General features: G+C 42.2%; 1 protein-coding gene across 1 annotated transcript in view; it reads left to right on the forward strand.

Annotated features, from left to right (window-relative positions):
- Positions 1-18211, forward strand: part of pot1 (protection of telomeres 1 homolog) — a 113255-nt gene that overhangs the window by 87576 nt on the left and 7468 nt on the right. Inside the window, 5 exon segments of the mRNA XM_049573453.1 lie at positions 10556-10740; positions 10949-11046; positions 13716-13745; positions 16088-16244; positions 17928-18136. Of these exon segments, the coding sequence (XP_049429410.1) occupies positions 10556-10740; positions 10949-11046; positions 13716-13745; positions 16088-16244; positions 17928-18136 (679 nt within the window).

Raw genomic sequence — 18211 nt, forward strand, 5'->3', positions numbered from 1 at the left:
ATTTTCACATTGTCACATGTCATTTTACAGACTGATTTAGCAGAGATGCTATATAGTTCAATGTCACACTGTAGAGTAATGAACAGACAGATTAAACAGAGGAGCAGCTCTGTGTCTCTCTGAGTGTTGATGGAGAACTAGTGAGTGAGTGAAGCGGAGAGTTTTAGCAAGGAGAGATGTAGACTCACAAGTCAGTCTTTAGACGCTTTGCTTAACTAAAGACTGATGACTTTCTCCCTGATTTTGTGTTTAGATGGGCAGATACAATTTCAGAGTTTAAAAAAAACTCCCTACGTTGCAGAACCAATAGTAAATCTGCAGGGTGGTCCTTCGGTGGCTCTCTGAACTCTTGTGCTTGTAAACATAGTCCCACTAGAAACACGTGTAGCGGTACAAAATGACTCAGCTGCGCTCGCAGAAAACACCGTCAGAGTTAGTGGATGTTTGTCGCGTTTGCGGCGACACATTCTCGCCAACTAAAAGAAACAAACATAATCTTTTACAAGGCCATGACTCATCCGTCCGGCCGGACTATAGAGGGAATCGCCTTGTTGTTTACAAATACTTCCGGGTAGAAAACCAGCAGAGCTTTTAGCTATATGTATATATATATTTGAGCTCCAGTAGTGATGAATGAATTTAAACAGATTATACAGCGAGTCTGTAAATTCTGTCCTTGATTGTTTCATTTAAGGCTCAGAGTGCAGTGGAGGTATTTAATCTGAAATGAGGTGTACTTCAGTCGGTCACGTCCCCTGTTCCCCATCGAGTTGATTTTCCAGCACAAAGAGCCCTGCTGTCGAGTTAGGCTGTATCCGTCTGGCTTTTAAAGCCCATTTCCTGCTGCTCCATAAAGAAGCCAGTGTGAAATGAACAGTTTCTTCTTCTCAGCGAGGGCACAAGTTTTTTGGCTGCTTTATTGAGCCTCAGCTTGACGAGAAGCCGTGGAAGCCCAAAGCAATCTTTTGAATTTTAAGGAATCCCTTTTTACTGAGCAGCAGAGCAGCACTAATACCATGAGACAGCGGCAGCGGCGTCTTGGCTGTCGGGCGGTGGGCGGACAGTGGAGTGTTTAGTTTTTTATACAGATCAAGTACTTACAGAAGCCGCCACAGGCTGCTCCACTCTGTTCCCTCAGCTTCTTTAAGAAGAAGATGGTTTGTTTGCAGGGGAAGCTGCGGGGAGCCATTTTCTGTCAGACAGGACGATCGTTCTCAGAGCTGTGGACCCATGTGTCCTACAGTCCCTGAACGCCCCGCCCGTGCACACGCTGATGGTGATAATGTGCCCATTATGCTAAATGTGGTCTCAGCTGAAGGAGCTGATAGGTCAAACAGCCTGAGAAGACGGTCACAAAGCTCTAATGATACCTCTGATCCTCCTTCTCTTGGTTGCTATGCCAACTGTTGTAATGATCGAGCTATGAGGTGATTTTCTCTTTTGTCCTTCGCTTTTATTTCCTATAAAAGATTAAACATTCTCAGGTAATCTTGTTGTTATGAAGACTTTAAATTATCTTAACCTCACACAGAAAGCAGAGGAAGTGTCTCTTGATTACACAAACACCATAAAAGTTTAGATGAACTACATCTGTAGATTTATGTTTGATATTTAAAGCTACCAGCCCTCTGGGTCCAATCATCTGCAGTCACAAATTACAAACAAGCACAATGATGATAACTGAGGTTGGCTACTGATACCAAATAAACACCCTGTGCCAACCCTACTTTCAGGTATATTAAAAATAAAAATACTAGCAGCCTGATGATGCATTCAAGGACACCCTGATATAGAAGATTTAAAGAATGAGCTATAGAAAAATTGTCAGTAGACATGAAAAGTGTACATAACCTGTAGTCAGGGAGCTAAAATATGAAACAAAAAACAGTGGTATGGTCCTTTAGTTTTAAACAGATTTCAACTGCACTTGTTCAGTTGCACTCATATCAGATCAATACTTTTAACTAGTCCATACCCATTGGTAGCTTTGTCACATTCTACCTATGCCAGTCCTCAATGCCTATGTGCAGTTTCACATAGATTGACCACGTCAGTGAGTAGAAAAACGTGGGACAGACAGAATGACTGACTGACAGAATGACACACTGACAGTTTCCGTGATTATGTACAGCATACCATACCATGACTTAGTCATACCAAACATTAGAAACAACACCAACATTGGTCCACAGGGGGAGCCACAGCGATCGGTCGCATTTTAGCCATTTGGAAGCATTTTTCTGTTGTTATAGCGCCACCCAGTTGCCAATTAGAGTTAAATTTCTCCAGTCACCTTGAGGCGTCCTGTTCTACATATCTACCAAGTTTAGTAAAAATCCATATGGCGGTTAGGCCTAGATAAGAAATGAGCTCTCTAGCGCCCCCATTTTGTTTGATGGGCTCAATAATGGAGGGGTCCCCTCAGATTATGTGTGGTCATATGCCTACAAAGTTGCGTGGTGATGGGTGAAACCCTTGAGATGTTCTACACCTTTATGTGATGAGCCACGCCCTCCGCAATATTCATTGCCTTATAGAAGCTCAGTTTTAGGAATTTGCTCCCATTCAGCCACAGAGCATCAGTGAGGTTCAACACTGATGTTAATGGTGATCAGGTCTGTCTGACAGGTAGTGCTTCAGTTCATCCCAAATGTGTTGGATAAGGTCGAGGTCTGGGGAAAAAAATTAAGTTCCTAACTAGAACCAGGTCTTATTGTTTCCATAGATGAACCCTTTTTGGTTTCTGTCAGAACCTTTTTTGAATGTACCACCTGGAACCCTTTTAGAGGGTTTTACATAGAACCCAACATAAAGGGTAATATCAATATTCACCCATAACTCCCTGTGGGAGTTCCTACAGAAAACATTTCTGTGGTGTAATGGTTCCACCCAGAACCTCTCTTACCCACCAACATGGAACTGTTTTGTTCTGGTTCCCGCACCTAATTTTGAACTTTTCAGAGTATTTCGACCAAAAATAAATCAGTTCATAACCTGAAAAGTTGGTTCAGATTACCCTTAAACTATAGTGTGAACTATGATGATGTCAGCGGGCGTGTCACATTCTACAGGTTGGAAAGAGAAGATGGAGAAGGCAGCAGCAGAGATGTTAAGTGAGAGATTATTAAAACCGTTAGTGCAGTGGTCTCATTGATAGTTGTTCCATACTTGTCTTTAGATAAAACACAAATATCTGTAATAACAGAACAAACATTTGCAGGTCTTCAATGTTTTCTGCCATCTTGCTACTACTGTTTACTTTTGTTGTGCTTTGTGTAACGCCCTCCGTTGGTGACGCACCCTTGATCACAATGGTAATAATCAAGACTGGTGGAAATGCAGGCTGGTGCTCTCGATAGCACCGAGGTTCCAACAATCCTGAACGGAACTAGCCAGAGCTAGTTTGGTGGAAAAGGCGTATCTGAGGGCACTTTCTAGAACCTTTAACCTTCTGAAGGTGCTAAAAATAGCCTACCCAGGGGCTTCTACCGAGAACCCTTTTATATTCCAGGTGTCTCATCTAGAACCCACCCAGGTGTTCTGTTAAAATAGTAACTGACTACATTACCCATAGATCTCTCTCCTGCTGATCATAGCTTTAGTTTAACAGGTTAACCCAGGGTCAAGGGATCCACGTCTAGCAGCCTTTGGCTTCATGTGGATCCCGAAGGTCTGGAGCTGATGTGAACCTGAAGCACTGAATTTTTTAAAAAAAAATTCAAACTGAAAACAAAATGCCAAGTACCAGGTACCTGTGGAAAAAACAATGCAGACCATGTGGTGTTGTGTGGCATAAAATGATGTTAAAGATATCAGTTGCAGAACACCAGTAAAATGAACTAGTTAAGGGGATTCCTGATACATCTGGATTTAAAATTACCGTTTGAAACATGAGTAAATATTTGAATATAGAATCTTTTGACACCCATGCTTTCAACAATCCCTTCTTCCAGAAATGGTTCTTTGGATGAAAAGGGTTCTCAATGGAACCCTTCGTCTTACAGCAAAGACTTGAAGGACCTTATCCTCAAAAAAGGGTTCTTCCAAAGCATATGGTTTTGGATCTTCAGGAAGATCCCTTCTGCTAAACCCTTATTTCTAAGAGTGTACAGCAATCTGGGAATCCCCTCATGGACCTATCTTTGTGCACGGGGACATTACAAAGACACCTGGCAGCCTGTTTTTGTCACTATGTGGAAATCTGAGAGTCTGTTATCTTCTGTACACGGACACAGAGAAATCTGCTGTTGTCTCTTTCGGGACGTCTGGGAGTCCATTCAGTCTCATGTCCGCTAAGGGTTTAAATCCTCCTCCAAGCTGTGCCGACATGAATCAGGATACAAAAAACAAAAAAAGACAAATGAAGTACAGGTTTTGTCACCGTCAGAACTGCAGGGCCAACTTTCATCAACAAAAGCATCTCAGTAAGTGACTGTACTTTTGGACACACTGTGACCTTGGTCCTCAGATCAGATGAGTCATGTTCTGGTCTAAACTTAGTGCTGCTTCCCTCAGCTGAATGTCTGCTCGTTATAATCACACCTGGCCTCTCAGGACCGCTGCAGAGGATTTAATATGTGGATACAGACAGGAAGCTCGAACGGGCGAGATCAGAGCCAACGCCACATGGCACCGCCTTTATTCGCCCTGCCGTCTGTCCTCTGGTGTTTTTTCGCAGCATTAGTCACTCTGGCAGTTCTCTCTACACCTGTTTCTAAACTCAAACTGTGGTAAATTCTGCTAAACTCTCGTGTAGCTCTGAGAAAACACAGCCAGACTCACGAGTACTTATCGTTGTTTTCTTTTGTCTCATTCTGCTAAACATGCAGGTCTCCAGAGACGGAATAAAACCCCGCGCAGACTCTGGGATTCTGCAAACAAAAATACTGTCTGTTTGGTCTCATTGTTTGCCTCCTGCCACAGTGGGATTTATGTGTTCTTAATAATGATTCACACTCAAACAGCATGTTTTTGTACTTGCTTAAAAAGTGTTACTGAAGGAATAAGGAGGTGAGTGATACGTATGGCCTCGCAGCATTAAATTTAACTTTGTGGAAACCAATTTTTATTTCAATTAGAGGTCCAGTCTGTGGGATTTATTGGCATATATTGTCAGAAATAAATATGTAATATATTGTTTTCTTTAGTATATAATAAAATATACTGAAAATAAGAAATGTTTTGTTTTCGGTAACGTGATTATGCTCTAAGTGCTGAGACAGATTGGTGGTATTACCTTTGGTCGCTGAAACCGTTTTCCCGCAGCGTTTACATTTGATTTTCCTTCTGTTCAGTGTCGTCGTCACGAAACCCAAAATGTGTCCAAACGATGGACAGTTGCTCAGTTGGCACAGTGTTTGAGTTCTCCTCCATGTTGCTTCCAGGTCGTAGACTGGACGGGGCGGAGTCACATGTCTAAACATGCACTAGTACATTTTTATGGGGACAGTACATGAACACACACATGTAAGAAGTTCTGATTGTTGGTTTCAATTAATTTTTGATTAATTTCCCAGCCCTACCTAGAAGAGACAAACCCAACGCTGGCTTTAGATAGGGCCATTCACAGTTTTTCATGTTTTCGCTTCGGACACTGTAGTTGGAAGCCCCTCCACAATGAGCAGCATCACACAAACACTGATTTGATCTAATATGAAACTGCTTTATTCAGTGTTTTTACCAGTTTTAATCACTTGGTATTTTTGTTTTTGAGAGGAAGAGACCTCTGCGGGTATTTTGGCTCTTGGTAAAAACCTCCTGAACGTCTGGATCTTAAGTTAATCAGAGAAAAATAGTGAACACACACTGGCAGGAGTTAGGCTAAAGGCCTGGCATGCCAAACAGCATTGGAGAAATTTTCAATATGGAACTGTTTTATTCAGTGTTATATCACCGGATCCGTTTGTTGTAGAGAGGGAGAGACCCCTGCGGATTAATCGGCTCACGGCAGAAACCTCCTTAATGTTTGGATCATAAGGTGAGCACACATAGCAGGCGCTTGACGAGCGAGCCGGCTGTGACACAGCATGGAAGAAACACTGACTTGTGACATGTTTCTACCAGTTTTAATCAGCTAGTCTTTTTGTTTTGGAGAGGTGCAGACTTGTTTGGGTAATTTGCTCCCAGTAAAAAAACCTCCTGAACAATCAACACTGAAGGAATTCTAATTGGGAGAAGTTTCAGCTGGTTGCAGCTGGTTACAGTCTTCACCGCTAGACTCCACTAAATCACTAATAAATCTTACACGCTGCTCCTTTAATATAATAATAGAGGTTACTTTTCAGATGGCCCCTGGAAGGGTCAGTATATTTTGAATCTTATGTGACAGAATCATGTGGTCTTTTGATGGGATTAAATAGGAAGTAGAACCAATTTAATTTCTTTTGGGGTTTCTTTAAACTCACTTAAACGGCAGAGCTTCTCCTCAAAGTAACACCCGGTTTGTGGACATAAATCTAGATAAGAGGATAATTCAGAATAATAAAATGCTTCCATGTGAGTGAGGGCAGCTCTCCAGTCCTCCCAGTTCATCTCTCAGCTCCTCGTGTGGATCATCAGAAGAGGCGAGGCCTCAGGAGGCCAGCTGTTAATCCACCCTGACTTAAACTTCACTCACTGTACGGAGAAATTGGATTTAAAGGAAGCTTATAGAGGATCCACTTTCTGAGTCATTCCTCTGCTCTCCAGCTATAATGCAATTAAATATCATATATACTGTATGTGTGCATCTGGGTTTTATATTGACTGAACCCTGCCATGTAAAAACAATGTACAGGCTGCCAGTGTAATTTCTGAACAGAGTGAACACTTGATCAGTGAAGCGTTTGTTGATGATGAGAGTGAGGAAAGATTTGTGTCGACTGCAGGCTTGTCGTGACGGAGAGCTGAAGGGAAAGAAAAAAACAGAAATGACAAACCTCCCAAACCAAGTCGTTTGAGCAGCCTCTGAATCACTGTCATCACACTGACTGTAAGTTTGGTGCAACAGCGCCATCTGCTGTTGGGTAAAACCTGATGAAGTCTACAATGACACCATCAGACTGTGAAAGGTGGGATGGAGCGTTTGGATAAATCCTTCTGAAGCACGGCCGCTCATTGTCACAGAGAGGAGATGGTTCAGGAGGTGTTTGGATAAGCTCAGTTTTTAACTGTATGACCATCTACATACATTTAAAAACTAAATACTATAAGTTTCTTTGTGCAATGTAGAAGTTGTCACTTGTGAATCCACAGAGAATTTTCACCAACTCTGCAGCTGTACAGAGCTTTCAGCCTCTTTTAGCTCCTAGTTCTGGCTTTACAGCACATTTTCTGTCTGATTCAGGCTCAGTGTTTCCAACAAACAAGCTCTGATAAATCCACTGTGCAACACCTGTTCAGCAGCGAACATCAGACGGACCCAGTTTCCACTGAGTAGTACGGTTCAGTTCAGTTCGGTTCCCTTTTTCTCCGTTTCCACAGTAAAAGTTGTGGATGGTACCAACAGAAGCGTTCCTCACCGTCCCCATGTTTGGTCCCCCTCTGTTGGGGTACCTAGCACACAGATCTGGTACTAAAAGGTGGAGCTGTGAACACTGCAGTCTGATTGGTCAGTAGAGGACACTCACTCTGCTCAGGGCTGAGTTGTGTCTGGTTTTGAGGCTCATGTAACCACTGTTCATACTGTGGACAGTTTTATTAGTAAACTGTAACTATAAAATGAAAGAGAAAAAAATCACTTCATTCACTGGGCCGACTGCCGGCAACTTTTAAGGTGGAACGTTAACTTGTAATGTTACTCAATGCATGAGTTGATGACATGAATCCATCAGCACACCTTAAATTTCACTGTGACAACTTTGACCATCACTTTAGTTTTTATATGACACACACTTTTAGTAATGACTTTAAAAATATAGATTCATTTGGAGCGGATTATGTGAAGGTCATATATTCTAATCCTCACTTCCTGTGGGCTACAGCAACACTAAACCCCTGAGCTTGCCTGAGAAGGACTAAATGCACAAAGCTGCTATTTTTAAATATCCCATGGAGAGAGACTCTCACTGCAGCCTGTTCTATTTTGTTGTGAAAATGTGGGCATGCAGCCTCGTTCTGTGGACGATAAACCAGGTGCAGACTTCCATCTGTGTCACCGCTGATGAGGAAATACAGCGAGAGAGTACTGTTTGTGGTGGAAACGTTAGGGTCTAGATACCATGTCTGAAGGGTTACTGTTGGTTCCAAAGGTACTGTACTGAAAGTGTTCGGTGGAAACGGGCCGTAGTGGCAGACAGAGAAACATAGCAATGCACTGCCAATCGACAGTGGAGAACAAGACTGCTGTAGATGTTAATAAAACATGTTTCAAATTATTTGAAGAATGTCTTTGTAAAAGTTTTGTGGGGAAAGAGAGAGAATTAAGAGGCCGTTTACACGTTTACGGCTATTTTCATGAACGGACATTTCACCGTCTCCGTTTTCAAAAAATTCTTCATTTACACTTACCCGTGTATATATACACAAGAGCATGCCACACCTGTAAGTGGCAGTGTAACGAGAAGCTCAAGCCTTCCATGTATCCATTGTCACCATAGCAACATAGGTCGCACTCATGGGCACAAACGAAGGAAGATGTCTCCGTTTATCAAAATCACTGTGTATGTGTAAACGGCTTCTAACATTGTTTGTTTGATCTTAGAACACACAATGTGTTTTAAAGACTGAAAGAGAGAGAGGGAGTGACATGCAGCAAAGTGCCACAGGCTGGAGTCGAACCCAGGCCGCTGCGGCAACAGCCTTGTACATGGGGCACCTGCTCTACCACTAAGCCACTAGGTACCATGTCTGAAGGGTTACTGTTGGTTCCAAAGGTACTGTACTGAAAGTGTTTGGTGGGAGCGGGGCTATAGAGACTAGCTGGTGAACATGTTGGACCATTTAGCAGCTAAAGAGACAGATATTTACCTCAGGAGTTGGTGGAGACCAAAAACAGAGCTAAAAGAAGAGTGAATGTTAGACTTGCCATCATCAAGTGGTCACAAACACGATTGAAAAAATGATTTGTTTATGTATAAACTGGCAAAAGGTTTTGCTCAAAAAGCATCACCCACCACCTACATTTTATTTTTCTGTCTAAAAAGGGATCTTGAACGATTTTACACATCCACATCAGTTTATGGTCATGGTTATTATTCAGCCCATAAAAGCGGTGGTAAAATGTTTTCTGTGTGTCTTGAGGAGAAAATAGCCCTGATGATGCCAAAGAGATGTGAAAACATCGAAGGCCAGACACTAAAATCACCTGTTGTGTCTCACTTGGAGAGGGGAAGGGGGGCTGTGGCTCAGGAGGGAGAGCAGGTCCTTCATTGATCGCAGAGTTGGAGGTTCAACCTGCGATTAATGTTGACATTGGTGTCTCTGTGCAAGACACTCTGTGCTTGTAAATTATAGAAAGCTTTGTCCTACTAAGGTTAAAATGCTGCAGTCCATTCTAGTTTTTTGGGGGTTTTTTTGGTGTGTGTTTCTTGAAAGTTATTTGAAAGACATTGTTTAAAATGATGGACGCAGCAATGGATGATGTCAGCCAATGGTTTGTGTACTTGGCCATTGTCATCTTCGGAGTCAAAAGTGACCATATTTGGATGAGTGGGTGGAGCTAACACTAGCTGCTAGCCCCGTTAGCATGGTAGATTTACAGCTTTGGTTCACTGTGATATTGCTAATGCTAATTTTTGCCAGTAAAAACAGGTTTAAAACCATTAAAGCAAAAAGCAGTTACCAGAAAAATTGAACAGTGGATTCCTTGGGGGTCTTTAAGTACAACCAAAGGCTGAACAAGACTTTTTTTTAGGCGACAAAAATGTTATAATGTCCTGAACTGAACACACACTATATAGCAACAGCAACAGCTACATCTCTGTGACTCTGGGGTCACGTCGTGGTTACTATACTGAACCAATGTTGTCGCAGTGATAGTGACTTGTCAACAGACAGCATCCATCTGTCACTCAAATCAGATATGCGTAATTTTAAGCCTTAATATAATGTGAACGGGTCAGTTATATGAAAGTTCTTAGCTATAGAGACCAAAATCGTTTTTTGGATCAGGCTGTTATCGTGTTTATTTCTACAAAAAGTTGGCCATTTTAACCTGGAGGTCTATCGGAATTGACTTGCTTCTGGAGCCAGCCTCTAGTGGCCATTTGAGGAGCTGCAGTTTTTGCCACTTCTGCATTGGTGTCACTTTTCCACCTAAGAGGTTGCTGCTTGGTTTGGACAGATAAATGTGCTCAAACACTTGTGTTTAGGTAGATCCTTTTCATTTTCAAACGCTGTTTTTGAAATGAAAATGTACAGGGCATTTGCATTTTTTGGCATTTCCATGTTGGCTTCATTTTCCAGCCACTTGGTAACACTGCATTTGAAAGAAACCATGACTTGTACTCCAAGATCTTCCTCTCTCTTGCAGCTCTTCTGTTGACTAATAAAGTGTTTCTTATATTTAAATAATAATCTGTTTTTATCTTTGAATGCTTTTTTTGTGTGTTAATTGTCTCATGTGTCTTTTCATCAGCCCGGGGACTTCCTGAGGATCTACAACCTGCGAGCGATCCCAGGATCCAGTAAGGTGCCGGGCCTCACTAGCAGCCAGTCAGAGGAGGTGGATCACCTCGCTTTTCACCTTCACGGAGGGACGGCATACGGCAGGGGGATCAGGGTTCTCCCAGAAAATAGCCCAGTCGTGCAGGAGCTTAAGAGGTACAGCAGGAGACGGGGGACAAATATACCTGAGAGAACTGAGGCTAAAAATAAAATGATTGTAGAAAATCTGCGTCATGTTGCAGACTGAGCTCTGGACCACAAAAAGACCTGTTTTAATACAAGGTTTTCACCCTATTTCTGTATATGTGAATGTTTATGATCATAAGTCTCATAACCAGAAGTCATTTTCTTATTGTATCTGTAGAGTCATGGAGGCCTTTCCAGAGGACGATAGGGACGACTTTGTTGAGCTGAATGACTCAGAGCTGTTGGAGGTCTGGAGCACTCCACCAGAGTCTCCTGGTATGACTTGATGTTTGATGGGTCTCAAATTCTGTCAGTTTTTCTACTGAGCTGATTCAGTTCTCTGGAATCATGACAGGATACAGCAGTTTCTCGGTTGAACATCAGTTCAGTGAGCTAACAATTAGCCAGTCAGCACCACGGGGCGGAGCTAACACCATTGTCAGGTGGTGCACCAGAAACAATGAGGACTAACAGCCAGGCTCCACCGGGCACGTCAGCGGTGTGACACGTCTGCAGCGTGAGTCCCGTAGCAGCTCGCCCCCCTGTTAATCAATTACAGCAGCTCCAGCGGCAACGGGAGCGGCGCGATAAAAACTACAAATAGTGTCCAAACAGTAAATAGTGTGCTAAACGAGCACAGTGTGGTTTTAAATGAATAAACCATTATCAGAGGTGATACGTGATGGGGTTTTTTTCATGCATTTACCCATGTTTATCCGTGACATTGTGTAAATGTCCTTGGCGGACATTTGAAAGCGAGTAGATGACAAACAGTACAGTAAACTTGTACATAACTCAAATATATGTAATAACTTGGGTGGAAAATGCTTTAACATTTCATGCAGCCTCTCGGCTCAGCAAGCGGTAAACAACCCCGCTGGCTTCTCTACATGTCGCTTCCGTACGCAGTCAGTGGAGCCTAAATGAATACGCCACCATGCTACACTGATGTGACGCTTACGTTTGCAGCCGGTGGAGCCCAGCCGTAGACAAGATGGATGCTGCTGTCGAGGCTGTTCTAAATTGACGTCTCCTCATTATCGCCCGACAGTGTAGTTTATTTTCACTTTGCTCCGCTCCACTCTTAAACCCTGAGAAAAGCAGTGTGCTGGTGTAGCCGGCTTAAACTGACCCGCCATCTTGCTAAACATTCTGCCTCGTGTGTCGTGTGGGAGAATGAGTCGGACACCGGCTTATTGCCAACTTGAGGGGAATTTAGTCTTTGTAAAACACACAATATGAGGAGTACAACAACTTACACACCTCTCCCCAGCGTAGCCTGTAGCAGACTGTGGGGGGAAGTGCAACTCTACAAGAAGTGATCACAGTGTCGACATACATTAGACAAAGTAAAAGCTCCCCAAAAAATGTACACATTAACAACTATATACAAAGGAAATGCAACAAAATATGAACAAAAACTAGGGATGCACACTATTGGATTTTTTGCTGATACATAACCACTCATTTAACTGATATCCAATATCGATATACCCACCTTATTTTAGTGATCATCAGGTCTCTTCTGTAGTGGAATTAACATCATATCATACATGCATACTCCTATTGTGATGGAGACATGAAATACAATACTTTTTAATCTATGTAATATTCATTCATTTTGCAAAATAAGAAAAAGCACGTAGGCCAATATCAACCAATACCAATGATGTACCGATATTATTGTGCATCCATGACATGACATGGCATTTTTGGTGAAATATTTGGTTAAATTAACACACGGGTTACATTTGTATGGTGATGCATCAGTGCTGAATTTACAGCTGGATACGTTGGTCTCTTGTGATTGGTTAGGGAAAATTGATAACCCCTCCCCCACAGAAATCAGTTACAGTGGAGGTAATGTTGGACCAAAGACGGAGAAGGAGCGTTGTGGGTTTACAATTCTGTCTGATATCAGGCGGGAGTATCTGTTCAGTCAGACGTGTGTGAGACGGACAACTAAAAAAAAACCACACACCGTTTTCCTCATCTGCAAATGACTGAGAAGGAAAATCAAAATATTTTCATATGCGTGACTAAAATACAAAGGAGAGGGAGTATGTGAGTGGCGGCCGCCTGCCGGTCTTTGATTAAATGAAAAACGTGTTTGCCAGCAGCAGAAATATGACCATCCTGACTGCTCAGACAGGCCGATTTCTTCACTGAGGAAAAGGACGGATGGATGGAGTGAAGCTGCGGGGAGCTGCTTCCATTAGCAGGGCCGTCTAAAAGCCCACGCTTCACTGGGGATAAAATAAAAAGTCCAAACTGCCTGTGACCTGAAAGTTTCCACACAGACAGACATGCGGAGGATTTCTTTTAAAGCTGCGGCTGTTTGTCTGCGTTCAGACCTGCAGGCTGATGTCTGTTATGTAACTCTGAGTGGACAAAATATTTGGGACGCAGTTTGTTTACAGGACGAGCACGAACGCTCTTTGAAATCTAACTTCTTTATAAACCTGCGCCAACTATTTGGCTTTGTGCAGAGTTAAGAAGGTCTTTTAAGGTGAATTCACGACATAAATGAAACACAGCATTCAAATCATACAGGTTATAAAGTACATTTCAAACAAGCCAATCGAGGCCTTTAATTCAGGCTGTTATAGTTTGATGTGCTTATTTCGTCTCCTTCTCTGAATGTTCTGTTTGCATAAGCTTGTATATTTTCTGCTTTTATTTGCTGTGAATGTTACTGCCTCAACATGCAATTTTTATCAGCTTGTAATATCCAGAGGGTTCTTTGCTGCTCAGTACCAGGAAGTTGTTGTGAGATATAAGCTCTCAAATAAAATGCTTTTCAGATCAGGCGATGTTTCCCCCCACAGCTCGGCAGAGTACAGTCATACAGTACAGTCTGTTTAAAGTCCTGTGCTACTTATCTCTTATTGATTTGTGTTCCTGTATCTGTTTCAGTCCCTGATGGTCTCCGTTTCTGTTTTTAGGTGTTGGTGGAACAGTGGAGTGCAGCACAGGTATGAAACACAGCTGCAGCAACTCAACAGGTCTGGTGTGAAGTTAAACAGTGTGAAATGAAACAAATACAGCTTTCTAAGTCCAAGTGCAAAAAAAAAGAAAAACCATGATGTAACAGGAACTTATTCTAGGCTATATTGTTCCTTCTGCTTTTCCATCATACTTTCTCTGGTGTGAGAGTGAAAAAGGTATTCAGATAGACTTTAAAAGTCTGAAAGTTAACTTACAAGATACAAGGTGATTCTTCAAGTCAAGTAAGGATCCTTTCTACACAGCCTTCGTTTAGGGAAATCTCAAGGATGCCTGTGTGTATCATCAGCGCTGTTAACTCTCTGAGACCCACCGGGCTTCAAGCGATCCGACATTCCTGTCTTTCAGAGGCTATAGATGGCTACGTTTTAAAGCTAGATGTTAGGGCCTCACCAAACAGACAAGCTCAATGGACAGGGGAAAACAACCAAAGTTTTATTATTAACAATAAGACGAACCATCCTTACAACTCAAAGAGGGTTGGAGATCCCGGCCGAAAAAAAACAAAAGATGGGGAGTCGCTGGGCCAACCACACAGTGGGCCGTCGGACCCAGCTCGTTCCCCTTAATAACGAAACTGAAACTAAACTGAACAAAACCAGAAAACTGAACTGTCGGTAACCTCCAACCCAAACTGAAATAACAAACTAAAATTACGAAGCCCAACCAACTATTCCAGGCTGGGAACAAAAGAAGAAACCCGTTTGCCCATGAGTCCAGTGCTGCTGCTGCTGCTGCAGGCAGGTGCTGCTAGGTGCTGGTGACTGTGCCTGTGTAGGTGTGCCGCAGTCTGTGTGTCCATCCACTCCTCCCCTCAGCTCCCTGGTTACTTTCAGGTGTTTCACTCCTGTAGAAAGACAGGTAGGGAGGAATGGAAGAGAGGAAAGAAGAGGAGAGAGAGAGAGAGCAGGAAGAAAAAAATAGATAAATAATAGAACACAACAATATGGCCACACATAACATTAGAGTGATGATAAACTGGTATCATATAAAACTAGAAGACAAAAAGAATCCGGGGATACCAGCCACGTTACGTTAGCTTCACAGGAAGAGGGCTAAATAATGCTACAAAGTTAAGCTAAAATTTTAGCTAAAAAAACAGCATGGCCATTTTCACAAAGGTCCCTCGAACTCTCGCCTCAAGACATCTGAATGAAAATGGGTTCTGTGGGTACCCATGACTCTCCCCTTTACTGACATGCCCACGTTATGCTTTATTTTGCATGCAGTATAAATGTGTTATTTTCAGCTATTGTATTTGAATATTTCTGCACACTGTGCTCCCGAAACCGTGTTGGGATTGATTACTTGGGTCTGACTGAAAATCTGACATTCTTGTGGATTCAGTGAGCCCAATCTGATTAATGTGTGATGATGTTAGCACCCATAGTAGCCATTTCATTATAATGAGACTATGTTTTTAAATGGACATCACTGTATAAAATGACCTGTAGTGACCTCTGGGATAATCACAGCCTCGTGAAACTTTACAGCCACAAACTACAGACTTCAGGCATTCAGAGGATGTTTGGCTTTCATACGTACACTTACAGTAAGGGAGTTTTTCTGCAGTTTCTAGAACAGAAGTGCTCACCATCCAATTGCTGAAAAGCTGCATTTCTTACAGAAATCACCAAATAGTTTTTGATTACAAATCACAGCTTGGATTTTTCTGTGGTGCTCTTCAAGGTCTTGGTGTCTTAATGTGGTATTTTGGAGGGATTTTTGACCATCAATTCTCATAACAGTTCTCAAGTAGTAAAACATGCTAGCCCCTGTGCACTCGCTGGTTCATTCTGAATAGATTGCAAGTTTATAAAAAACACATTTTAATTTGAAGTACGGTGAATTTCCCTCGACCAAGGAAGCATCATTGACTTTGAGAAGCAGCTAATGTGTCATTTGTCATCGAACAGCCTCTGAGATGTTTAAGATGTGATTTAAAAAAAAGATATTTGACTTCAGAGACACATCAGGAATTCTGTTTGCAGGGTGTCCAGAATGTTTTCCACAAATTTCTGCATTTTTTAAAATATCATTCAAGGCCTTAAATGTTCCAGAGTAGTCAGATCAAATGTGTCACGTCTTAAACTTTTTAGAAGTCTAAAAAGTGCTGTGACTGCAGGCTGTGTGTCACTTTCCGTTTTCCAGTTTTTTAAAGGAAAATATTTTATCATTCCCTCCTGCGTGGCATTAAAGTCTTTCAAAGTTGATGAAAGTCACTCTGCTTGTGACTGTGATCTATGACTGTGTTCATCTTGTGTGTGTGTGTGGGTGTGTGTGTGGGTGCGTGCGTGTGTGCGTGCGTCAGAGAGAAGCTGCGGTCACGACACACAGCCGGTGACGCTGTCTGAGCTGAAGCGGTCTGATCCGGGTCGAGTTCATCATGTCAGAGTCCAGCTGAGATCCTACGAGCCCCGCAGACTCCATCAGGCTCTGAAACTGTACTGCAGCAAGTGTACATCAATGTAGGCACACACACACACACACACACACAGTCCAGTCAGGACTCATAGAGCTCTCATTAGGTCTCATTCACAAACAGTACGTACAGACAAATCTGTACTTTAAACCGTGCGTACAAAGTTTTAGTAGAATCTGGGATTCATCGATATTTTCTTACCTGAATTGGTTTGTACTCTGCAAACAAATGTAGAACTGTCTCAGAACATACGTACGCACAAATGATGAAGGCCTGGCTGTGTCAGAAAATGTAAACACACACCTTTTGACTTCATCACAACATATTAAAACCATAATTATTGAAAAAGGGTTTAATAGACAACATTTTAAACCATTAATTCACTAATGCACTGATCAAATGTATTAAAAAACATGACACCTTTTCATCCCCATCAATTATAAATTAAAAAATTCAACTATGAAAACAGAGTGTCCCAGTTTTTATTTTATAAAAATTGCACATACTTTCATTTGTAGCCGACTAGTTAATTGGTAGCCTGCAGGGTATAGAAGAGATTCTGACACACCTCTAATGCCACGTTCACACTACACGATATCAGCCGGATTACAGCTCGACGCAGCATCGTACTGTGTTGGTGCGGATCGCGAACGACAATGAGTGTCATACACGATAATCCATTGCTTCATCTCGTGTAGTGTGCCATAGTAGACGACAACAACACCACGTCTGGGACGCCTCACGACGTTCCAACAAAAAGTCTAGCATGCTTGATTTTCTTTTTGTCATTCACGATCGTTCCCGTCACAGTCGTCACTTTGACCAATAGGAACACAGAGCGAGACACCTGTACGCCAACAACACCCCAGCGTTTTTGGTATTTCCTGTAGGGACGTTACCACGCAGAGTGAAAAAGGAAAAATGATGATATGAAACAGCAGAGGCACTTTATCAACCCGCTGAGTACTGCATTAGCATCAAGCTAGCAAACAATGTTCTTTCTTCATAATGGAGGATATGAAGGAATAAAATTAAAAATTAGTGGCAGTGGCAGGATGCTGATTGCAGATAGCAGGTAGCCCCTGTCAATTTAGAGTGATTGTGATTCATAAACATGTGCACGGTGGTAAGAACAAAATCAGCTGGTGCACACATGTCATAAATCCGACTGTGATTTTGCTGATGTTTCTATATATGCGCAGAGTAAGAACATTATTACGTACATTAGTGAATGAGGCCCAGTGTTTGCTGTTAATTGTGACCCAATATCATCTTTGACATTTCTGGTTTCATTGCTGTCACGTGCACATGCAGACATTATAATTGGCTTTACTGACGCACTGCTGCAGCCCTGCTCAGTCACAGGAAGTGTTCAATGAGGAATGTGCTGATTTTTCTAGTTTACTTTTGTTCTTAAAAAATAATTTCCAGTTTGGCATTTGTAGCAGTCAGTGATTAGTTACAAGTATTTAAAGTTGGTAAAGTAGAATTTGTGAGCTTAAATACGATTTAACTCAGAAGTTTTAATGTTTTGAAAGTAAAGAGAGCAAATACAAAGTGTCTAAGAATTAATTTGTTGCAAATACAAACTGTATGGAACATATAAAATGCCAAATGTCAGAGTAAAAAACAGATTGAACTGTAACAGGAGACAAATGAATCACTGGCGTGCACTGTTTGATTTGTAAAGTGCGATGAAATTAGAGCTCTGATTTCCCTCTGATCTCAGGCAGGACGTCCCAGATGATGAACTGGTGGCGGGTCTCTTCTCTGAAGCGTCCAGGGACTCTGGACCCTGCAGTCCTCCACCGTGGGCGCTCTCTGGACAGGTCACTGTCGCCGGAGATTTCCCAGGATCCCCGAAACGAGCACTGAGTGTTCACCTGTCCACCCAGCTCATTTCTGAGGACAAAACTAAGGACCTTATTTACCTCATGGGTAACAGTCTTAAGCAACACTTTAGACTCCTCAGCTCTTCTTATTGGCGGATGTAAAGTTTGAAATTGAATCACA

Source organism: Epinephelus fuscoguttatus, linkage group LG4 (genome assembly GCF_011397635.1).
Source record: "Epinephelus fuscoguttatus linkage group LG4, E.fuscoguttatus.final_Chr_v1".
Lineage (NCBI taxonomy): Eukaryota > Metazoa > Chordata > Actinopteri > Perciformes > Serranidae > Epinephelus > Epinephelus fuscoguttatus.